Raw genomic sequence first — 26,451 nt, 5'->3', positions numbered from 1 at the left:
TAGGGTTAATGTTGCTCTCAAAGTGCACCAGACTGATGCTTTTAAATTCCATCCATCCATCCATCTTCTCCCGCTTATCCGTGGTCGGGTCGCGGAGGTAGCAGTTCCAGCAGAGAGCCCCAAACTTTCTTTTCCCTGGCCACATCAACCAGCTCTGACTGGGGGATCCCAAGGCGCTCCCAGGCCAACGAAGAGATATAATCCCTCCATCTGGTTCTAGGTCTACCCCTTGGTCTCTTCCCAGCTGGATGTGCCTGGAACACCTCCCTAGGGAGGCGCCCAGGTGGCATCCTAACTAGGTGCCCGAACCACCTCAACTGGCTCCTTTCGACGCGAAGGAGGAGCGGTTCAACTCCGAGTCCCTCCCGGATGACCGAACTTCTCACCTTATCCCTAAGGGAGACACCAGCCACCCTGCGGAGAAAACCCATCTCGGCCGCTTGTACCCGCGATCTCGTTCTTTCGGTCATGACCCATCCTTCATGACCATAGGTGAGGCTAGGAACGAAAATGGCCCGGTAGACAGAGAGCTTTGCCTTCTGGCTCAGCTCCCTTTTCGTCACAACGGTGCGGTAAAGCGACTGCAGTACCGCTCCCGCTGCTCCGATTCTCCGACCCATCTCACGCTCCATTGTTCCCCCACTCGAGAACAAGACCCCGAGATACTTGAACTCCTTCACTTGGGGTAAGGACTCATTCCCTACTTGGAGTGGACAGTCCATCGGTTTCCTGCTGAGAACCATGGCCTCAGATTTGGAGGTGCTGATCCTCATCCCAGCCGCTTCACACTCGGTTGCGAACCAATCCAGTGAGTGCTGAAGGTCGCAGACCGATGAAGCCATTAGAACCACATCATCTGCAAAAAGCAGTGGTGCAATCCTTAGTCCACCGAACTGCAGACCCCCTCCCCCACGACTACGCCTCGAAATCCGATCCATGTATATTACAAACAGGGTTGGTGACAAAGCGCAGCCCTGGCGGAGGCCAACCCTCACCTGAAATGGGTCCGACTTACTGCCGAGGACCCGGACACAGCTCTCGCTTTGGGAGTACAGAGATTGGATGGCCCTGAGTAGAGACCCCCTCACCCCATACTCCCGCAGCACCTCCCACAGTGACTCCCTGGGAACCCGGTCATACGCCTTCTCCAAGTCTACAAAACACATGTAGACTGGATAAGCGTACTCCCGGGCCCCCTCCAGGATCCTTGCGAGAGTAAAAAGCTGATCCGTTGTTCCACGACCAGGACGGAATCCGCATTGTTCCTCCTCAATCTGAGGTTCGACAATCGGCCTGACCCTCCTTTCGAGTACCTTAGAGTAAACTTTCCCGGGGAGGCTGAGTAGTGTGATGCCTCTGTAATTGGCACACACCCTCTGATCCCCCTTTTTAAAAAGGGGAACCACCACCCCGGTCTGCCACTCCTTCTGTACTGTTTCCGACTTCCACGCAACGTTGATGAGACGTGTCAACCATGACAGTCCCTCAACACACAGAGCCTTCAGCATTTCTGGGCTGATCTCATCCACCCCCGGGGCTTTGCCACTGTGAAGTTGTTTGACGACCTCAGTGACCTCCCCCCGGGAGATTGGTGTCGATCCCCCGTCATACTCCAGCTCTGCCTCTAACATAGAGGGCGGAGTTGTCGGGTTCAGGAGTTCCTCAAAGTGCTCCTTCCAACGCCCTAACACTCCATCAGTTGAGGTCAACAACGTCCCATCCTTACTGTACACAGCTTGGATGGTTCCCTGCTTCCCCCTCCTGAGGTGTCGGACAGTTTTCCAGAACAACTTTGGTGCCGCCCGAAAGTCCTTTTCCATGTCTTCTCCGAACTTCTCCCACACCCGCTGCTTTGCCTCGGCCACGGCTGAGGCTGCTGTCCTTCGGGCCTGTCGGTACTTTGCACCTGCTTCGGGAGTCCCCCGGGATAACAAATCCCTGAAGGCCTCCTTCTTCCGTCGGACGGCTTCCCTGACCACCAGTGTCCACCAGGAGGTTCGAGGGTTACCGCCCCTTGAGGCACCTAGGACCTTGAGACCACAGCTCCCCGCCGCGGCTTCGGCAATAGAGGCTTTGAACACCGACCACTCTGGTTCAATGTCCCCAACCTATACAGGAATGCCCGAAAAGCTCCGCCGGAGGTGTGAGTTGAAGGCCTCCTGAACTTGGGCCTCCTCCAGACGTTCCCAGTTCACCCGAACTACACGTTTGGGCTTACCATGTCTATCCAGAGGCTTCCCCCGCCACTCGACCCAACTCACCACCAGATGGTGATCAGTTGACAACTCCGCCCCTCTCTTTACCCGAGTGTCCAAAACATACGGCCTCAGGTCCGATGATACGATAACGAAATCGATCATGGACCTTCTGCCTAGGGTGCTCTGGTACCACGTACACTTATGAGCATCCTTATGTTCGAACATGGTGTTTGTTATGGCCAATCCATGACTAGCACAGAACTCCAGTAACAAACCACCACTACGGTTCAGATCAGGGGGGCCGTTCCTCCCAATCACTCCCCTCCAAGTGTCTCCATCATTGCCCACATGTGCGTTGAAGTCTCCCAGCAAGATTAAAGAGTCCCCTTCAGGAGCCCCATACAGGACTCTTTCCAGGGTTTCCAAGAAGGCCGTATACTCTGAACTGCTGTTGGGTGCATAAGCACACACAACAGTCAGAGTTTTCCCCCCCATAACCCGCAGGCGTAGAGAGGCAACCCTCTCGTCCACTGGGGTAGACTCCAACAACGAAGCACCCAACCGGGGACTTGTGAGTATCCCCACACCCGCCCGGCGACTCACACATTGAGCAACTCCGGAGAAGAATAGAGTCCAACCCCTATCCAGAAGTAAGGTTCCAGAGCCGACGCTGTGCGTAGAGGTGAGCCCAACCAGATCCAACTGGTAACGCTCCACCTCCCGCACAAGCTCCGACTCCTTCCCCCCCAGGGAGGTGACGTTCCACGTCCCCAAAGCCAGCTTCTGTCGCCCGGGTCTGGTCCGTCGAGACCCTCTGCCTTCACTGCCACCCTTCTGGCAGCGCACCCGACCCCATCGCTGTTTCCCGTAGGTGGTGGGCCCGCGGGACGGAGAAGCGGAGGTGTTGCCCACGTCGCCTTTTCGGGCTGTGCCCGGCCGGCCTCCGTGGCAAGCCCGGCCACCAGACGCTCGCCGACGAGTCCTCCTTCTGGGCCTGGCTCCAGAAGGGGACCCTGGGCTTCCTCCGGGCCGGGTATCCTCACTTCGTGTGTCGTCTTTCATGAGGTCTTGTGAACCAATCTTAGTCTGGCCCCTTGCCTGAGACCAATTTGCCATGGGAGACCCTACCAGGAACACAAGGTTCCAGACAACACAGCCCCCAGGTTCATCAGGGCACACAAACCTCTCTACCACGGTAAGGTGCTGGTTCTTCAATATTTAAAAAAAAATCTTCCCGAGGGAGCATGCCCCCGGACCCCCCTAAAGGAGGCGACGAACCCCCTAAAGGATGTTCGGTCCACCCCCCACTTGTAAAAAAAAAATAGCATTTTAACCCTGCACCCCCCAACAACTCCTAGGCTAAGCCCCGGATCTCCTACAATCCTAAATCCGCCACTGGTCTGGGTGCCGTGTTGGCGGGACGTTGCAGGGCTCGCTGCTCCGCCATTTGAGGCTCGAGGAGCGGACAGTGTGAGCTGGATTACTGGTGTCGTTTCCTGGTCGCTGCGTGGGGTCTCAGGCTGAGTTCAGGCTGAGAAATCTGTGGAGCTGCAGCTGAGAAAAGTTAAGGCTGAGTGAGTGAGTGAGTGAGTGAGTGAGTGAGTGAGTGAGTGAGTGAGTGAGTGAGTGAGTGAGTGAGTGAGTGAGTGAGTGAGTGTGTGTGTGTGTGAGGAGCTCCACGGATTGGTCCATTTGGACCTGGGTATGGTTACGTCACCATACTCAGGAAGGAAAAAATGGAAAACGAAAAATGTCCAACGAGGCGTTCTGCGGCAGCATAGACAGGTCTTGTCTCTGTTAGAGTTTTACTCGCTACAGGGTGCACTTTGAGGGTTTGTGACTGCAGACCGTTTACATGCATAAAAAGCTTCATAACACACAAGGGCACGGGTAATAACCGGAAAAGCATGACATGGGACCTTTAAGTATATTTTGTTGCCAATACTTTTGTACTTTTACATGAGTACAATTTTGAATGCAGGACTTTTACTTCTAACAGAGTACTTTTACAGTGTAGTATTGCATCTTTGCTTAAGTAAATCAGTACTTCTTCCACCTCTGGGAGAAATGTGGCACAGTGAAGTAAAGTAAGTAAAGATGATAATGAACTTTTTGAACACAATGGGAGCGTGCATACAGGCCAACCCTGTCTCCTAAAAATTATGTTCCCACAGAACTAAACTGCATTCTCAATTACGTTTGGCTAGAAACATATTTTCTCCCACGTTACGTTCGTTATGAACGTATCTCAAATACGTTTATTTTCTACATATCTTGTAGAAACATATTTTCTCCCACGTTACGTTTCTTATGAACGTATCTTAAATACGTTTATTTTCTATATATTTTTGCCATTTATTGTCTTGCTTATAATAATGACAATAGTCATTTATAAAAAAAATTTAGAGCACACATTTGGAATCAGTAGGCGAGGCTGTAATTTCGCCAGCTGTTACTCTTATGAGTGAGGCAGAACATAATAGTTTTTTTAAAAAGCTGCTGTGTCGTTTATTGCACCTCAAACATTAAAACAAATCCAGAGTTACGTGTTTCTGTACTTCCTCTAAGAAGAAAGGACAGTAACAGAAGATCTCTGTGACGCCAGATGTGGTGTTGTTAATGCGACATGATATCCGGGAAAAAATTCAGTTTAGGATGGCCGAAGACACTACACTACCCATAATCCCCAGCTATCGTTTGGGAATACAGTCGCGTTGACAAACCCCGTGATTAATCTTCAAGCTCAAGGATTGGATGTTGGAGTGGCAGTGCGCCAAGGTTACGCCGAGCGCCAAGCACTTTGAAATGGAACGAAACCACGGCAGACTATTCAAAACTGGACTCGAAAGCCCCCCCAGAAATACACATGCTGGCTATTGTGTTTCGCAACATGTTCTATGGCAACTCTCTACCGGGAATTGTAGTTTTAAAAGACGTTTTCCCCAAAATTAGAAGTTGACAGTATTAAACTGTGTACAGCCCTGGAGGTTTAGGCGATAGGAAACAAATTGGTGGGTACAAATGTAAAACATGTAATTACTAAATGGGTGAAAATCGCTTGTATCCATAATGGGCAGCATTAATATATACCCACATGACAGCTCATTGTTACTTTGTAATTCTACTCTACAATTCAGAGGTTAACCTGGTATTTTTACTCCACTACATTTATTTTAGTTACTTTGCAGATTCTGATTAATGATGTGAAATATAAACAACCCTTAAAGCAGACTTTAGTTACACCTGAGTAAAATTCAGGGAAGGTGATTGTCAAGAGCCAACAATCAGGAGAGATATTTGATAGTTGGTGCTTGAGAAGACTAAACATTTATCTGCAGATCCCTATAAAGCATATTAATTACTCGTTATTCTCTACTAATAGTTCATTAAAAACTGTATATAATTGCTATTTTGCACATCCCTTCAAGATTTCAAGATTTTCTAAGATTTATTGACATATCATACACAACTACAGTGTAGTTAAGCAATGAATGAAAAACTTGGGTCACAGGTTCCTCAACAGTGCATTACAAGATATCTATCAATATGTGTGTATACCTACACCATTAAACTGTCAAATTCTGCACATTTCTTATACTACCTACATACATAAGAGTATAATTAATGTGTATAATATCAGTTAAAATAAGTGCTTCAACACAGTTAACATTGCAGGAAAGCAATATATTAGACGTTAAGTACTTTGTCAGGCTTAATATTTATCTGTAGATAGATACCCCCAAAGCTTTTTCTTATTTGAAAGAAGACCTTAACCTAAAGTATTATTTAATGTGTTAATAAAGGTTAATTAGTTTGTCTGTTTTGCACATCCTCATTAATATCTTTGTAGGCTACATCCAGCACTAAACTGTTTTATTGTAGAGATCACTTACATATCTTCTTGATTTTTTATATTCTATATTTCTATCATTGACCTTCTACTTTCCGCCTATGAAAGTATGAACTCTTAATATTTTTTTAATCAAATAACATTATTCAACAAAAATAACATCATTCAACAAAAATAATTAAATAAAATGCGTTAACCACTAGGTGGTGCACACAAGGTACACACAGCATACTAATATTAACTTTGTATTATTAGTGTAGAACACTTATGTATGTATAACATCTGAAGATGTGTAGTTTTATTCATGTTTTTACATAATTTTACAGGATATTGCTATACTATTTCTCATGTTTTACCTCTACACATTAATATCTGATTTGTAAAACATCACAGAAAAAAATCAGTAATCTCTTTAAAAACTACAAGTCCTTTTCTATCAGCTGTGCACCGTTATGGTGTAAATATAACCTATCTACCAATTGGATCAAATATAAAAGTAAGCCGAATTACTATTGATACTGCGGGGAGACGTATTTTGTGAAAAGAAATGCAAGATGTTGTTTAATTGTTGATATATTTATGATCCACGTCACATATTCAGTTTTGGCGGCAGTTCTCCTGTTTGTCCAGAAGTCTTCTCATCAGGGCTCTATAAATAAAGAACTACGGCAGAAGTGTAATATGTAATACAGCCGAACCGTGTATTACAATGCCGTTATGTGGTGACTTCCAAAGAGAAAAGCAAGAACACTCGGAATAAAGTATTATTTTCTTTTTTTTAAATGTTTTCGGATAACATATCACATTAACATCATATCCCAACATGCATTACGGCTAAAACATCCAATCAACGAGCTTCAAGCTGAGGATCTTGGGTAATCTGTTCAGTGGGTTTGTGGTGTGTATCGTTCGAAACATAGATATGGTTTGAAATGTCCCTTATAGGCCTACGTCTGTTTCCGGTGACTTTTTTTACGGCTAAAAAGCCCAAGATTATAGAATTAAACGAATAAATAAAAACAAGGATAATTGTGTGTTATTTTTGAGTAAATAACACTGTGTTATTTAGAAAATAATAACAAATTAGAAGGAAAAAAAGATTTTTAAAAATACAGATTTCAGTATTTTGAGGCTCTAAGCCCCATTTATTTTCCTCACAGACGGGAAAAAAAGTCAGACATTATACGATTTAAAATAAAAACAAATAAATAAAAAGATAAAACACTGGCATGTAATTTACGTTAGAATAACAATAGGTCTTTGCACTTCGTGCTCAGGCCCTAATAAATAGAATGGTTTTGAATAATAGATGAGAGTAAAATCTACGTCACTTTACAGCCCCGCCCACTTTTGGGGAAACCAACGCTGTCATTTGAACGGCGATCAAACCTGAAGCCACAGAGATCTTCTGTTACTGTCCTTTCTTCTTAGAGGTATACAGAAACACGTAACTCTGGATTTTTTTTAATATTTGAGGTGCAATAAACGACACAGCAGCTTTTGGCATGTTAAAACTATTATGTTCTGCCTCGCTCATGAGAGTAACAGCTGGTGAAATTACAGCCTCGCCTACTGATTTCAAATGTGTGCTCTAAAATGATATTTATAAATGACTATTATCATTATTATAAGCAAGACAATAAATTGATATGTAGAAAATAAACGTATTTAAGATACATTCATCGGAAACGTAACGTGGGAGAAAATATGTTTCTAGAAGATATGTAGGAAATAAACGTATTTGAGATACGTTCATAACGAACGTCACGTGGGAGAAAATACGTTTCTAGCTAAACGTAGTTGAGAATGCAGTTTAGTTCTGTGGGAACGTAATTTTTAGGAGACAGGGTTGTACAGGCTGCCCTTTAATTGCGACAATTGCAACTAATAATAATATAATATGTGTATAGTGCAATAATGTTTATTGCAACATAAAGCCCTCTGAATGTGTCTGAAACATTGAAGCCTATGAACAGAACACTATTAGAAACATTTATTGTGGGTATTGGAATTCATCTTTCACAATAACTAACCTTATACAAATGTAGTGGATTATTTAAAGTTATTTAAGTTAAAATGCATAAAACAGTTTCAGACTTAATAATGTAAAAACATATTTTATTTGTTCTTTGGCAATCTAGTTTGAAAGAACATGTGAGTACATGTGGCCTATGTATTGTGAGTGGATGTTGGCTTGCAGAGCACACTGCCTTGCTATATGAGCTCCTGGCCTCAGTCCTCTTTACAGTGAGCTCTCTTACCATCAGCTTCTCAGCGTCAGCGCGGACTTTCAGCAGCTCTGTGATGGCGTCTACGAAGCCTTGGTGGTGGAAATTGCACATCTTTTCAATCTCACGGTCATGGTTCCTTATCCGGGCATCCAGCTTTTCCATGAAGCGCTTGTGGGCGTTGGGCTGGTCATCGTAAATAGATCTGAGAGAGACACACGAGATGAGGAAACAGGAGCGGAGAACGAAGAAGAAGGGGGTAAGGTGGGAAGGGAGAGATGGAGAAAAAGAGAAGACTGTCAGAACTGTTCAGCTGACACTATATTGTTGCATGTGCATTTATCAGTGTGTGTTATAGTGTGTGGATATGTAGTATTTACATTGTGACAGATTGTATTATTATGTATAATAAGCACTGAAGGCGTAGCCCCAAGAAGGCTCACATTTATTTTAAAGATGGTATTTCGTAAAAATGTTGATAAGCTTTAATCACCCTTTTATAAATACTAATTCTTAAAGAGAGAATACCTTAGCTTTAAGTCGAGTAAATCTACATTAAACTAGTTGAAATTGCATATTTTTTTCTCTCACTTTCATGACAATAAAAAATTGTTCCTTCTCTAAAATTTCTTTTCCAGTGTTAAACATGTTCCGATTAACCATTTTCTTTCTTTTTGGTGTCTATATAAGCTGGGATCCGGAGTCATGGATGATCCTGTTGCTGCGGTCCTGTGTCCTGGATCGCGAGCCCTGGATCTTGAGTCGTGGCTGTGGTCCTGGATCATAAGTCCTGGATGGATATCCTCGTGGATTCATCTTCCTATTATACACACATGCATTTCCAAACATTTGGTCTACCTATGTTGTAAATGTATTATCTTTTCAATTTACACACGGCATCTATTGCACGTCTGTCCGTCCTGGGAGAGGGATCCCTCCTCTGTTGCTCTCCCTGAGGTTTCTCCCATGTTCCCCTTTAAACTGTGGGTTTTCTTCGGAAGTTTTTCCTTGTACGATGTGAGGGTCTAAGGACAGAGGGTGTCGTATTGTCATACTGATATTCTGTACAAACTGTGAAGTCCACTGAGACAAATGTAACATTTGTGATATTGGGCTATATAAATAAACATTGATTGATTGATTGATTGATTGATATATACATATATGGCCTTTAAGTTAGCATGCTTTTGATTTAGAAGGGTTGATGAATCAGGATCCATCAGACACAGTCTTTGAGCCCTCAGCCTTAACTACCATTTCTTTTTTCTGGAGTAACAGCTCCATCTAGTGAAACTGTAATGGAGTGCTACATTCATGAATTGATAATAATAAATAATATTATATTAGGAATGATCACAGTGCTTTTGTGTAAACATCCGTCACAGATGTAGATGTTATCCGTAAAAAAAATGACCACAGGTCCCATGTGCCTTTTAACGATTTCAGGAACACACCGATGAGGAGGAGGGTGGGGGGGGACAAGGCAGGCTATTTGTGACTTCCAAAGTATTGAATAATACAATGATATGGAGTCAAACACACATGTGGTTTACCAGAAAAGTTATCCGCTGACTTTGTTTTATAGATCTGTAGCAAATATTGAATTTAATTTCAATCATTTAAAAGAAAACTATACAATGAAATATGTCCATGACGTTCTTTTTAAAATTTGAAAATGGATCCAGATTTAAGAAGAAGGTTTGAATTTTCTTGGAAAGCACAAATCAAATGAATACTTTTGAAGTTAGGCCTTTGGGATACACATTGGGATTATACTTTTGAAATGAACAATTTGGTTTCCAGACAACTGTTTAACATGTTTGCTGTTGTGTCTGACAATAACGAGCTAAACACACCACCTTCTTTGTGTTTAGAAGTACAGGTTAAACATTCAACTAACTATGGTATGTTATGTGTAGGAAAACAATAACAAGTAAACATATCTTTACACTCATATACTGTGTAACATTGTGTCATGTTGACAGTAGGCTGTTAGGTAAACTTTTGCAAGCCATATTGTAATTTAAAACAGTATTATTAGCTGCATAAAATGATCCTGGTCCACACCATCAAGCTACATCACCTTACTCTGCCTAGCAACCCAAAAGGCTGAAATTGATAGTGCATTGTCAAAAGGGAGGGAGGCGTGTGGCGCGTGGTGCAGTGGATAGAGCCTTGGTGTTGGGATCAAGGGAACACAGGTTCAAACCCCACTGCAGTCAGCATGTTGTTGTGTCCCTGAGACACTTCACCCCAAATTGCTCCTGTGGGGATTGCCCACAGTATTGAGTATTTAAGTCGCTTTGGATAAAAGCATCTAACAAGTAACATGTAATATCAAAAATGTAAAAAAAAAACATATGTATTGGTATGCATTAGTTTGTTAATGTATTGAAACCTTTAAAGAAAAAGAGCAGAGGCGATACGTCACGATTCCCGCAAAATACTTTGTACATAGCCGTTGCAGTCATAAACCAGAACAGCATATCAGACACACATTTTAACTAATGCAGTCAGAACAGAGTCGATGTCAAAGTTGAGTAGTGATTACCCCAGTTCTGTTCACATCAGTAACTGTTTTTTACAAAAGCACTGTTTATTACACGTCATTTCCATTCAGCTGCAGCCTTTTCATAACAAAACACTACATTTGATTATTTATACAACAAAGTCTTTGTACAGTCAAATGTGCCAAACCTGAATACAAAGGTTCTAGTGTTAAATCACCCCACACAGGCCGAACTATGTAATGGTTTGATAACATAAGCAAATCAATGATTTTCTGCTCGTCTGCCTTTAACTGTCTCCCCCCTTTCCTTTCTATAACTGCCACATATTAAATGTGGAGGTGTGTGTCGTATCAATGTTGGTTTTTTGGAGGGGAGTGTTCCCTTCTGCTGTTCAAAGAAGATTTTTAGATGAGGTTGTTGTTTTCTGCTGTACCTTTATCCTGTTGAAGGATAAGGTACTCACAAAAACATGAATAGCATTTGCTGAAGGGTATTTTATCTGGAACTGTGGGTCATTGCTGATAAGCGCTGATGGAAATCCACAAAAACACAGGTGCGGCCTGGAGCACCTGGGCTACTTATTTACATATACGTTTTACACCATCACTCACACTGAAGTCATAAACTCAAACCATGGCTAGCTGTTACCATGTAAGTGGTAGGTTGTATTAGCATTCTAATTGAAGAGTTTCATGTATATATTGCTAATAATTTTGTATTGTAAAATATATATTATATAAATGTTGTTTACTTCAAACGCTTTAGTCTGCACACACAGCAGTAGTGTGTTACTACGATCTTGGTACTGTAATAGGACGCCAGAGTTGCAACAAGTCACTTTGTGGAATTTCTCTCACCTATATATTCCATGATTAACTGCGACGTCAGAGTCTAATCCCGCCTGCTCCAAATAAGGGCAAAGAGGCGGAGCCGAGGCGGGACCTGCTGCCTCCGAACTGGAAGTAAACAGAGCTAGCTCAGGCTAAGAAGCTAAGCTAACATGAAATACGTGCATACCAAGTTACTGCTAACAGTGTAGTTCCCCTATATGAACGTTACATTCATAATCAAATGAGACAATCTGCAAGAGAATTAGCTATGTTTTGTTATTCTTAATGCTTGTCATTCACACGTTAAGAAAAAAGACGGACTCCACCGCCCGGCACTGGACCTAACGGAGCCGCAGTGGGCTAGCTCCGGGACGTCGGCTGGAGCTAGCCCCCTGCGGCTCCGTTAGCTCCGGCAGCCACCACTGGGATAATTGGGTCCCCTATTAACATTTGCTCCCGTTTAGTATTATGGGCGTCATAGCCATAGACTATAAAAGTCTTACCCAAGGCTGAATCATAAACTAAAATGTATATAGTATAAAGGGTTACATCCTTAGCTGGCTAATAAGTAACAAGCTAAGCTACCAAGCACACAAACACCTGCGAACGGGACATGTATAATATTATCATTTTAGACTTCTTGGAAGTTCTGTTAGTACATTCAAGCACACAGCACAACATTTTAATTGTCTGGTATTTGTAACAATATTCCCTAAAAGGCACAATCACCACGAACACGGCTAAAGCTAAAGGGTCAAGTACAGTAACTACAACTAACTAACGTTGTAGCCTCTATGGTTGTAGCCTAGCAGAGTGGACACGTTGCTGTTGGCTGACAGTGAGGCATGTACATGTCCATTAAAGTGACCACGCCCTAATTTATGCAAAAGCTTTAAGGCTTAATATTAATTAAACAGATGACTTGAGAAAAAATTCACCCCCCCAATCCATATTCATGAAGGGGGGATTTAACTATACAGAGAATATGGTTTTTTGAACCACAATGTAAACATGTTTAATTCTGCTCTAAAGTTGGGCATTTTAACATTGGGGTCTATGGAAATTGCTCCCTTCTGCAGACTGCTCCTACTGGCCACTAGATGAACTGCAGTTTGAGGCACTTCCGCATTGGCGTCCCGGCTCTTCCCCAGAGTTTGTCGCTTGATAGTGCCTAAAAGTGGCTAAAGCTCTGTTGACTCAATAACTGCAGAGTTCCAGCTCTGGCATTAATATCAGCACCAAAACTGTGCGCCGGGAGCTTCATGGGTTTTCATGGCCGAGCAGCTGCATCAAGCCTTACATCACCAACACAATGCCAAGCGTCGGATGGAGTGGTGTAAAGCACACCGCCACTGGACTCTGGAGCAGTGGAAACCTGTTGGGTGGAGCGACCAATCACGCTTCTCTATCTGTCCTCTGATGGACCAGTCTGGGTTTGGCGAATGCCAGGAGAACGTTACCTGCCTGACTGCATTGTGCCGACTGTAAAGTTTGATGGAGTAATAATATGCCTCTTGTCCAACATCAGTGTCTGACCTCACAAATGCTCTTCTGGATGAATGGGCAACAATTCCAACAGACACACTCCAAAATCTTGTAGAAAGCCTTCCCAGAAGAGTGGAAGCTGTTGTAGCTGCAAAGAGGGACCAACTTCATATTAATGCTTAAGAATTTGGAATGGGATGTCATAAAAGCTCCTGTAGGTGTAATGTGTAGGTGGCCCAATACTTTTGTCTATATAGTGTATATTGGTTTGTTTCCAAGTATTCAGTTTAATTGTATATGAAAATATGTAGAACTAAAGCTGAGGGAATGTGTACAGAGTAGCGTCTTAGGATTGCAAAACATTCATTTATTTAGTGGGAATAATGACACAGCATTCCCACTATCTGTTATGCTACCACAACATTTCTTTATTATTCAGCCGGGTTATTTTGAGCTGCTTTTTCTCCCACATTGAACATCGCAGAAACTCCGTACAAACATCAAAACGTTCAGCTCGGTCGGGAATCAATGGCTATTACTTTTATCATTCATAACTTTCCAGAGATACATCCCATAATACATCCCATTTTTAACATGGAAGTCAATGGAGAACTCTTCAGACTTCAACAATCTTCATGCAACTTCAACTGCTAACTGCTCCTTCTTCAACTGCTAACTGCTCCTTCATACTTTCACTCAGAAACCTCCTTCCAACTTTAAAATGTTACACATCTTTCTGACATTATTCGTGTAACTTTTAAATCTAATTCGTACTTTTAGATATATTAAACATTGTTCAGACCTTGGTAAAGAGGCCTTCTTCCGATTTTAGAGTGCGTGATGTCACAGCTAGAGTAGAGGACAGATTTCATTTTGCCTTCATATTTTCCTTTAAACGTGCCATAATTCCCAAACCCTACATTCCTGAGACATAATTGTTCATGACAAACGTAGGAAAACATCTCGTAGCTTGAAAGATACAAAATAATTAAGCAAAAATAATTAAACAAAATGCCTCTTGAGGGCATGAAGTGACTAAAACTTTCAACATGTCTCCATTAAAACCCATTGTAAATGCAGCCTCACCTTTCCCCACCACAGCAGCTGCACACCTTTAGTTAATCCGCCAAAAAGGCCACATTATGAACCCGAAAGTACACAAAAAGTACACTTCAGATGCTGAAGTTCCTTGACATGCTTCACGCTTTGAAATTTCACAGATATCTGTTACGGTTCTTCAACAAAACGTTCACATGTAACAGGTTTATCTCTCATTCAGAACAATGAAAATGCTTTCCTCTCACTGATCACAATGGAAACCTTTGGATCTCTGGACACGTCTTTAGCTCAAATATAAACACCTGTGTCATGGAACACGATGATGTCATAACTCCAATTGACATAATTAGAGCAGCAGACTTATGCTGCATTCACACCGGACGCGATGCAAATATTCGCTTCGCTCTAAACGCTCCTATCGCATCGCTCTAGTCACTCGAGTTTCACCGCGGCTGCCAGCTGTGTTTACTCGCATCATTCAAACAAGACTCGCTGGCTCGGGAGCTACAACCACAACAAAATGAACATATTTTCCCGTGATTCAATTGTAATACACGTTTCTAAATGATGCTGACGTAACAACATACTGATACCGGTTAGTAAAAACCATGAATTAATGCTTTGACAAGTCTGCAGACAAGACGGCAGGCGAAAAACCTTCTAAAATGCATGTTTTCTCAATGGAGATTGGGTCGACCAGGCTAAGCTAACGTTGTATATGCTCACTCCACACTCATAACAACGGCCTACAGACATAAATAAACCAGCGACTGTATTCGCCATGACACAGACAGTCTGTGGTTTGTACTTGCTTAACTTCTGTACAGTTTCTGAACAGATATAAGGAGCTCTGATCTCTGTGTGCTAACTGCTAACAGCTAATGGCTGATGTTTTCTGGTTGAACGTCAGTGACGGCAGGCTGAGATCCTCACCGCTGATTGGCTTCCGCGAGAACGCGTCACGTGAATTTGACGCTCGAGTTGAAAAAATTGAACTCTCGCGTTTGACGCGGCCCCCTTCAATCGCGTGATTCGCGCCGCGTCCACCGCTTCATGCGCGCCGTCGGAGCGAATTCGCGTTTGATCGTGTCTCTGCATTGACTTTACATGTAATCGCGCCGCCCCCAAACATCGCATCGCGTCCGGTGTGAACGTAGCATAATGACAGGTCACTGGAGTTTAACAGACTGTCTCAGCCTATTCTTTTCCGTCTGATGGAGACTTCATACTGACTTCAACATGTTCCACATATTCTTTTGGTGGTGACGTATGCTTTTAGTTCTAAAGTTTTCAGTTCAAATATTCTGCTGCTTTTTCATGCATTTAGACTTTTATTTTCTTGTTCTTATTTCACATTCAAGTCCCCTCTATTCATGAACCCTTTAAAGTACTCAGCCACACCACTTATATACCATGTGCGACTGTTGCTATGTCAGTTAATCTAGGGATGTCCCGATCACCTTTTTTTGCTCCCGATCCAATTCCGATCATTTGATTTTGACAATTTGCCGATACCGATTTTTCCCGATCCGATCTTTATGCAATGCATTAAGAGAAAAAAAAGCATTCAAGTTGTCCCTTAAGGTTATCTTTTTATTTAAATTTGATATTCTATCCAACATGGATATAGCTTTTTTTTTCACAGCAGCATTGGATCAGTTCAGTTGTGCAGCATTGGATCAAAACAAAATAAAGCTTATCAGTACTCGTTAGCTTACTGCTACAATTAGACAATGCGCCGTGCCCACTCTTTTGCCAGATTTGAGAGAAATAAGCAACCAGGTCTATGAAAACAAGCCCCAAAGAAGCAACACATACATGATGTTGTGTAATTTTTAGGGATGCACCGAATATTGGGCAGCCGAAAATTATCGGCCGAAAATTGTTAAAAAGGCCCTTTCGGCCGAAAGGGTTTTAGCACCGAAAAAATATCACCGAATGTCAGGGAACAGGGTTACGTTGGTAAGCTAACGTGTTGTTGTGATGACGTAATCAAAACGCGGCGACAAGCACGGCGCGCGACCATGCTCGCGGCTGGCTCACATCCAACATGTCATTGGAGATATTTAAAAATATCACAGAAAGAGGCGTGGATTGCGATTTCTAAAACGTGTTCAGCTGACATTTCTCGAGGGGGTGTAACTGCAAAGACTTTCACCACTTCAGGATTACTCCACTCGAAATCAAAAACCCGGACAAATATGCGGAGTAAGATAAAATCACAAGCACTGACAGCGAGAGACTGTCCAGCGCTGCCTCTCATGTGCTTGATGAGAAGAGGAACAGACTTATGGCTGATAAAGCAGAGAAGTTACTGTTCATTAAAAATAACTAGGGGTGCACCGAATGGGAAATTCTTGGCCGAAACCGATACCGAAAATAGGAAACAGTTGGCTGAAAACCGAATGCCGAAAGGCCGAAAATGATTAATAGAAATATATATATATATAATGTATACATTTTTTACCAATGTTGTTCAGCTGCCTGATTATGGAAAAATAAATGATTATGGCAAAACTTAACTTAAATAATAATCACTATTATGGGTCCATAAAACATTTATTCAGCACTTTTGAATGCATACCAGTGTTTCCCCTGGGTTTACTGCCTTGGCAGGGTGCTGCTCGAAAAAAAATGTCGGCGCGCCCACATTTTTGTTATCCTCTGGAGAAGAGAGGAGCTGTGGATTATTGTTATTGATATCGTACAGTAACAAAGTATTTGTACATTAAAAAGTAATACAGTACAGTGTTACACTGGAGGCCGCTCCATCTCATCTGATCTCTGATATGAAAGCAATCGTGTTATGATCATATTGAGCTATTGGTGTGAGTCTAACATTAAACGAGCAGTCTGCTTGTCATACATTGCTGACGATACATTTTTAGAGGCAATTTGTTGAGTCACTGCCGCTAAATGCCGGTAGCATTAAGCTAGCAAGTCCTGCATTTGCCTCACATCAACAGGTTTAGACAGAACATCCAAATATCCTGAGCTAATTTACTGAATAAACCAACTCACATCTCAATGCTGTAGTTCAAAACCGCGGTAGCTGCTCCATCTGTGAGCTATTTTTAGAATGCGCACGCTACCTTCGTTGTCGCGTTCGCGCGCGTCCACCTGGGCAGGCTGTGTGTGTCCTTCTCCCGTGACGATAACGGCTTGCGGTTAAAAAATAATAATAAACGAATTTGAAACTTGGGGGGACACACAAACGGGCAGACAGCAGAGCTCGGGGCAATAAAGCTGATTTGTTTGACTTTTTTACACTTTGTTGTTCTCCTTTCCTCGCCTCTTGTCTCTGATTGTGAGCGTGAGTGTGTGTGTGAGCCCCGCCCTTCAGAAACAGAGCAGAGGGAGAATGTCAATACGCAAATCAGTGGACACTCAAACATGAACACATTGGATAAATAACATGGCGTTTAGTTTATTTAATAAAAGTGCACATGTTCAATGTGAAAAGTGACCGTAGATAGATTACTTCAGTTGAAATTTGGTGCTATATATATATATTTGTTTTAAATAAAAAACAAAAATAAAAACACCTTGAATTTCAGGCAGGGCGCGGCGCTCCTTTGGCAGGGCGCAGCGCCCCGCCAAGACAATGGTAGGGGAAACACTGCATACAGTACATTCATTCCAAGTCAAGTGCATTTTATTTTCTCTGTAGGATAACTACAACAAAGTGCATTCAGAACAAAGCCAAGGTGCTTTAAAACTGCATAAACATCTAGGCCAGTAGGCCTACAACTAAATAGTGTAAATAAAGACTGTAAAAGCCAGGCCTTCAACAACAACAAATGCACCTATAAGTGCATGCATACAAATTTTCAAACTGGATAAATCCACATGAATGTAACTATTTACAAATTAAATTACAATTGAATTTCAAGAATCTGTAAATAAGGCTGTCTGTCCTCATAAGCAAAGTAGTAAACATTGTATAAAGATACATAAAATGAAAACTGGATACAAAATCCACAATCAATTACAAATTAAATTACAATTTCAAGAATCTGCAAATAAGGTGGTCTGTCCTCATGAGCAATGTAAACAACATTGTATCATTTAGATACCGAAAGTACAATATATTGAACACTGTGCTGCTGTCATTTCCCCCTAATGATAACCTGAGATGGTGAATTATAACTCACAATGAAAATTGGTCAGGAAAGTGGGTATAGAGTAGACATGTAGAACTAGATAAGCTTATGATAAGCCAGCCTTGTCTACTTATTAAGGAAAAGTGGGAGGTTCTTTTTAATGAACAGTAGCTTCTCTGCTTTATCAGCCATAAGTCTGTTCCTCTTCTCATCAAGCACATGAGAGGCAGCGCTGAACAGTCTCTCGCTGTCAGTGCTTGTGATTTGATCTTACTCCGCATATTTGTCCGGGTGTTTTGATTTCAAGTGGTGGAGTAATCCCGAAGTGGTGAAAGTCTTTGCAATTACACCCCCTCGAGAAATGTCAGCTGAACACGTTTTACAAATCGCAATCCGCGCCTCTTTCTCTGATATTTTTAAATATCTCCAAGCGGCAGACATGTTGGCTGTGAGCAAGCCGCGAGCATGGTCGCGCGCCGTGCTTGTCGCCGCGTTTTGATTACGTCATCACAACAACACGTTAGTTTACCAACGTAACCCTGTTCTCTGACATTCTGTGATATTTTTTCGGTGCTTGAACCCTTTCGGCCGAAAGCCGAAAGGGCCTTTTTAACCATTTTCGGCCGATAATTTTTGGCGGCCGAATATTCGGTGCATCCCTAAAAATAACCTCCCACTTTTCCTTGGTAAGTAGACAAGGCTGGCTTATCATAAGCTTATCTAGTTCTACATGTCTACTCTATACCCACTTTCCTGAACAATTTTCATTGTGAGTTATAATTCACCATCTCAGGTTATCATTAGGGGGAAATGACAGCAGCACAGTGTTCAATATATTGTACTTTCGGTATCTAAATGATACAATGTTGTTTACATTCCTCATGAGGACAGACCACCTTATTTGCAGATTCTTGAAATTGTAATTTAATTTGTAATTGATTGTGGATTTTGTATCCAGTTTTCACTTTATGTATCTTTATACAATGTTTACTACTTTGCTTATGAGGACAGACAGCCTTATTTACAGATTCTTGAAATTCAATTGTAATTTAATTTGTAAATAGTTACATTCATGTGGATTTATCCAGTTTGCACATTTGTATGCATGCACTTATAGGTGCATTTGTTGTTGTTGAAGGCCTGGCTGTTACAGTCTTTATTTACACTATTTTGTTGTAGGCCTACTGGCCTAGATGTTTATGCAGTTTTAAAGCACCTTGGCTTTGTTCTGAATGCACTTTGTTCTAGTTATCCTACAGAGAAAAGAAAAAGCCCTTGACTTGGAATTAATGTACTGTATGCATTCAAAAGTGCTGAATAAATGTTTTATGGACCCATAATAGTGATTATTATTTAAGTCAAGTTTTGCCATAATCATGTCTTTTTCCATAATCAGGCAGCTGAACAACATTGGTAAAAAATGTATACATTATATATATATATATATATATATATATATATATATATATATATTATATTAATCATTTTCGGCCTTTCGGCATTCGGCCAACTGTTTCCTATTTTCGGTATCGGTTTCGGCCAAGAATTTCCCATTCGGTGCACCCCTAGTAATTTGAAACCAACACTAAGGCCTCAGGATGACTTTAAGACTTGAACATGGTCATTTTTGTTTTGTAACATTGAATAAAAAAAAAAAAATTAAAAATCTGATCCCCGATTTTTTTGTCCCGATTCTGATCTCTTGTAGTCAATATGTCAAGGTATTTATACCTAACATTTTATCAGCTAACTAATGATACACACTCAGAGGACCTTTATAAATGTTTTAAGTATAGCACATCTTTAAATATGACTCTTATAAATCACTTTTAAAACCAGCGATGCACTACAGTGTCAGCTTTTCTAAAATAGAAACTTCAATGTTCACATCTTTCTAAATGATTCTACTTTTCAATTACCTACAAATAATCCTAATAATAATCCCATTTTCAATCTTCCAACTGTTAATATTTTTTGGTCAATTAAAGGTGGAGTAGGTAATTTTGGAGAAACCAGCTCGAGATCGCTAGAATTTGAAAATAAACAGCCGGAAGAAATCTGCCACTTCCTTACAGAGCCCCTCCTCCAACACACACGAACGCGCACATGACCAATGAAGGCAGGAGATCAATTTGTGCACGAGATGGAAGGCTGACAGGCAGGTAGGCCATCCAGTTATTTTAGCCGGGCCGGCTAAAATGATTGGTCGTGCTTTTTACAGTACTACGGCTTCCACAGATGACATTTTTTGTCAAAGCACTTAAAGGTGACCTGTCATGCAAAATGCACTTTTGTACGTCTTTTATACATGAATATGTGTCCCCGGTGTTCCAGGGAACTCACCAAGTGTCAGAAAACACAACCCTCTCTATTTTCCTCCATCCCCAAATCTCTTAAAAAGGGGCTGCAACGAATCTGATACAGACTGATCCAGATTTGAACACTTCTATGACGTCACAGAAATGGCGCTACGGCTATTGGGCCAACTCCACCAATCAGGAGGAGACAGCCACGGACATTGCCGTTGGAAAGCGCTGGAGACGCTGTAGTACATATGCCAGGCCTGTAGATGGTGCTGTTCTCACAGAATCAGCCCATGCAAAGACAGTGTTAAATTGAGCGAAATGGGGAATGGCTAAAATGCATGATCTGTTTGGTATTTTGAAAAATAAAAAGTATAAATATGCCTTATATAGGTATGGTCCTACACAATATTATTAAAATATAGCATGATAGGTCCACTTTAAGATATTCATTGCTATCGGGATGTTAAGAGCATTCCATGGAATATAACAAAAAGTGTATCTCGAGACGGTTTCTCAAACTTACCTACCCCACCTATAACAAACCTGTTACAAATGTGTTGTTCAAATTTGAGCCTTTGCCACATTTATTTGATCACCATGGACACGTCTCTGGACACGTCGTTAGCTCAAATATAAACACCTGTGTCATGGAACAAGATGATGTCATAACTCCAACTGACATGCTCAGAGCAGCAGACTTCAGATAATGGTTAATGGTCCTGCCCTCAACAGCTCTACGTCAATTCTGGGGTGTCATCATATGCCGTTTCCATGGAAATGCATCCCTCGCCATAAAAGACGATGTCGCTATAACTCCTATGAACATTTTCAAAAAGTGCTCAAACTTCACATATGGGCTGACAGTCCAGCCGTGAAAACATCTAAGGGACACACAGGTTTGGTAACGATGCAGCCATCAACGCATCTAAGTAGGGTTGGGTATCGTTTGAATTTCCACGATTCTGATTCCGATTCTACTTTTCGATTCCGGTTCTTAACGGTTCTCAATTCCGATTCTTTGAGGGACAGGGTAAAAAAATGATACATGCTTCTTCCACCAAAAAAATTCTATTTATTCGAGAAACTTTTACACAGGTTAGTTTACAGTAATATTCACATGAATCAGTCTGTTTATATTCACTGCTATGTAACTGTAACCGGAGAACCACTGAAGCTACAACAGTGTAACAGTCCAACCTTTAAATGAACCCCATCCCCCCATTTAAAAACTGTTCTTGTTGAGAAAAACAAGCATATCTGCCTTCTCAGGCATACCGGGAAGAAATGTTTGAACATTTTAAAGTAAAATGCTTCAATCTGGTGCACTTTAAGCATAATTAGTAGAGACTAGATCTAGGGGGTACAACTCTAAACACCCATATGAAAAAGATCGGTTTACATTTTAATAATTAAATAAGTATGTGAACATAACCAATAACCTTCCTTAGCCAATAACAAATACATGTAACGTATTTTATTTTTGTTGTTCATTCATACCTTATTTTACTATTTTATTTATGCATATTTTTTATCTCTCCAGCTTAAAACGATATGTCTGGTTTACTGTCCTATAGTATACATTGGAATGATTTCAAACCTGTTTCTATCCCAATAATTATAAAGGAGTACCTTGGAAATATGTGTTTACATAACTTGTGATCAAAACGTTTGAGACCCACTGAGACAACTTAGACTAAAGTGAACTATTTAAACATTCACGAGTCCTTTACCTCACTGAGCTGTAGTTATCAGCCGCTCAGTCTGACTGGAGAGGACTCTCCCTCCACATTATTGTAGAAACATCTTCTAATATCCGTTAGAGCAGCTAGCACCAGATGCTAATAACAACAGCGCTGGTACCGGTGCACCCTCCCTTTCTCCCTCGCTCGCTCCCACGCTCACTCGTACGTTGGCTGTGAGCTGCGGGTGCCAGATAAGCCAACATCCCCCATTTTCATCACTTACAGCGCCCATCGTATAGGGCAAATGAAAAGTGTAACCGGGATGAAAAGGGTGTTACATTTACTTAATTATGAATGTTGTTACATCAAGGCCGAAAATTAGGATGAGCACCAACGGTCCAGAGCTGTTAGCGCAGCGCCTCCACAGATCTGGCGCCCTAGGCGAACATCTATAACGCCAGTGCGACGGGCCGGCCCTGGTCTCAGGTTACGCTGTAGGAAGTGTAGGTAAAACGCTAGATTTCCCGCCCCGCCGCAGTCATACAGTAGGCTACGGAGAGTGGCGAGAAACATTTCCTCAGGAATCGAAAAGCGGAACCGAAATTCACATTTCTAAATGATGCCGTTGGAATCGAAATATTGGAACCGGTTCCGAACCGGAACCAGTTCTCGGTACCCAACCCTACATCTAAGCGTATTATGGGATGTCATCAAATGCCGTTGGCATGGCGAAAGATCATTCACCATCAAGTTAGTACAAAAGTTTGCATTTGCAGTTCAAATATTCTGCTGCTTTTCCAAGCCTTTTTACTTTATTTTCTTCTCTCATCACATATTCAAGCCCCCAGTGTTAATGTATCATTTCAATCTAAATTCTTCACTTTCTTCTTACACATTTAGCGTCAGCTTTTCAACATAAAGCATTCCCACTAGCAATTTCTTCAGGAATTGCATTCTCTAGTTTATCTGGTTGTGTTATGCACAAACCTATTGACAGAACTTGTTTTATTTGAAGCTTTCATGTCATTTATATATTGCAATATATTGAGAAAAAAGTATGGAAAATTAGTAATTTGGAAGCAGTGCTCTGTTCATTTAAGTGTAAAAGTGAACCATAAATATTTTGTTGCTAAAATCAATGAATATTGGTGTTAAGCAATCAGTATCTCAACATTGATCAAAAATAATCTTGATTATCATTTTTGGTTATATTTGTGCAAATAATTCAGGTTACTTTTTCTTAAAAGGGGACCTATTATGCAAACTCCACTTGTTCATGTCTTTTATACATAAACATGTGTCTCCTCTCTGTAAAGAGATTCTGAAAGTTTCAGGAACAAAGATTCTCTCTCTTTTTATCCTGATCCATTTATATAAAAACCTGTCTGAAAATGAGCTGATCAGACTTTGGCTACTTTATGATGTCATAACGATTTTTGGGCTTGTGTAATCATTTAGTGCAGCGGATAAGCAAAGCTATTGTGCATTTTGTGAAAGAAGCATGACATTTCTACCAGTGCATCTTCCAGCGACTGTATTCGCCATGACACAGACAGTCTGTGGTTTGTACTTGTTTAACTTCTGTACAGTTTCTTAACAGATATGAGGAGCTGTGATCTCTGTGTGCTAACTGCTAACAGCTAATGGCTGATGTTTTCCTTTCTGATAAGGACTATTTTCAGATGTGGAGGCATTTGGAAATCAACCTTTGATGACCTTGAAAAATAAATATTGTGAAAGAAGTCAGTTTTCGGGATTTTTTAAAGCTTAACATGCACAAAATACACATGAACACCTTATATCCCCTGTGATTGTATAATGGCATTCGAATTACCTTGAAACATTAATATTGCAAAAATGTGTGTGATATTTTGTGTATGTGACGTTTACAAAAGCCACATTGGTAAGTTAGCTAAAAAGATAGCCATATTAGACAGTTATCATTGCCATTAATTGCCTCGTCAAACTACGAAAAAGTTTGTTTGTCACGAGATAAATTACACTTGTTTGACTTAGATTTGAGGGCATGGGCTTGAGCATGATGTAATTATGTTATCTATCACATTCGCTAACCTGTCTGTCTTTAAATTCTTTAAACAGCTCTGGATGCCGGTTGGCGAGGTGCTTAGCCAAGTTTGATGTGTTGGCTCCCTTGGTTGGCAGGGATCTGAAACATTTCTTACAGACAGGCCTCGTGGTGTCCGTAGGCTTGCCCTCAATGTCAGAGGTATAGCTAAAATACTTCCAAATGTCGCTTCTGGCGTCTTTTTTGTCAACAAGCCGAGGCGCAGCGGCAGTTGCACTCCCACTTGCAGCCATGCTTCTCGTTTTCTCACATGCTCTGGCAGCTAGCGCGTGCAGGAGAGAGGGGAGGACCTTAGAGCGTGCTTGAGAGGGGAGGGACTGCAGGCACGGCTGCAGTGCATGGAGAGAAGCAGAGCGCTGAACACACAAGGCTATTATTAAAACGGCGCTTTCTCACCGGAGTACTTTTCTCCGTCATTCTTAAAGTACCGATACTAGTGAAACGGAGGAATCGTAACGTTTTTAACGGCAGGGTATCACGGTACCTTTCAAGTATTGGTACACCGTGTAACACTACAACAGGCCATATCCAAATCTGTATTTCAAAGATTTCGAGCTAGGAACACCAACATCTTTACATTGTCGGGCAAATGCATCTTTGATTGCAAACTGTAGGGAAGGTGGGGGCTCTCCAGCTGCCATGTTTGCTCCCAGCTGGGAAAACGGAATGGGTAGGTTGTGTTTCAGGTGCAGTTTAAGGTTGGTCGTATTGCTAGCTTTTGTTGCTACCTTTTTAAAACAAATGCGTCACACCGCCCGGCTCATTCAAGTCCGTAGGTTCGCCCCGTTGATTTGGCTTCAGTCCAAAATATTCCCACACCGGAGATGTGTAGTTAGGTTTTGCAACCACTTCCTATTTAACTTCAAATTCCCCTTGAGTAAGTCACACGTTGTCTCTTGCTTGTCTCTATATTATTCATTTGACTGCTACACTGCTGCACGCAGAGTGTCTTGACCTGGTTGTGTCATGGGCTGTGTGTGAGCACCGCCCCCCACAGCGCACCGGGCTTGCAGCCACAGCGCTCCTTGCTAAAATGCTGGTCGCATCCTTATGTAAACAAACACGCATGTAAACTGCAATTTATCGAGCTCAGAAAAGTTATCGGGTCCATTTTTATTTATCGTACGATAAGTCAATTTATTGATTATCGCGACAGGCCTACCCATCAAAGCCAGTCACCGATCCACTTCCAAAAAACAAGCTGCCACTATTCAGCAGTCCAACTATCAGGACTCAGTCAAAAGAGAAAATGCAACTTGCAGCACTGAAGAGTGATTGCAATCTCTTCTCACGTCTGTACGTGTCGTGCCAAATAGGTGAAGGTAATCTAGAAGACTTCTTCAGCCACGAAAACCAGGTAGCTCCTCCATCTTTGTCCGAGGGAAGCAAACTGAGACTTGGTACAAAGTCAGATCTTCTGCGCTGCATACATTCAGATGAGGCTAGATCTCCAGCTACACCTGTGGTCGATGCTGTGTTTCTGGACAGTGCCTTTGTAATTCACATGCTGAGGCCCGGTACAGCAAAGACCTTCCAGCAGTATGCAGATGATGTGTTTGTTCCCTACATAGCATCCCAGCTAAATAAATGTAGGCGCCTTGATGCCATCTGGGATGTGTACACGCCAGGCAGCTTGAAAGCTTCAACACGACAGAAGAGGGGCAAGGGTGTCAGAAGTCGAGTCCTACCAACGACTGCAATTCCAAAGAATTGGAAGGACTTCTTGTGGAATGAGGTTCCTCTCCAATGATGTCACCACATTGTCTATAGAGGAGGGAAAGGAAATATATACAACACATGGAAATACTGTGCTCTGCTTCCCTGCCACGTGTGACCTGACCACGCTCTCCCCATGCTCTCACGAGTTTACAGTTACAGGAGGTTCATGATACGTACAGCAGACACTGATGTAGTGGTAATCGCTGTGGCTGCTTTCAACAAGATAAAACCAGATGCAATGTGGATAGCCATTGGTACTGGTATCAGTTTCAGATACATCGCTGTGCATGAAGTAGTTGCTACCATGGATCCAAGATCAAGCAACACTCTCCCTGTCCACCATGCATTCACGGGATGTGACACCGTTTCTGCATTCACTAGTAGAGGAAAGAAAA

The 26,451-nt window shown here is 41.9% G+C and overlaps 1 protein-coding gene across 7 annotated transcripts in view; it reads right to left on the bottom strand.

The window, feature by feature from the left end:
* exoc6 (exocyst complex component 6) overlaps nt 1–26,451 on the bottom strand; it is a gene marked incomplete at its 5' end in the record, with an annotated part of 95,737 nt that overhangs the window by 49,615 nt on the left and 19,671 nt on the right. For all 7 annotated transcript variants that reach the window (XM_079658594.1, XM_079658595.1, XM_079658596.1 and 4 more), the window contains one exon: nt 8,310–8,481. In XM_079658594.1, coding sequence (XP_079514720.1) covers nt 8,310–8,481 — 172 coding nt within the window. The remainder of the gene's footprint in view (nt 1–8,309; nt 8,482–26,451) is intronic.

Source organism: Notothenia rossii (assembly GCF_949606895.1).
Source record: "Notothenia rossii genome assembly, chromosome: 11".
NCBI lineage: Eukaryota > Metazoa > Chordata > Actinopteri > Perciformes > Nototheniidae > Notothenia > Notothenia rossii.
Note: the sequence above shows the minus strand (reverse complement) of the source record. Positions and strands in the feature narration are given on the sequence as shown.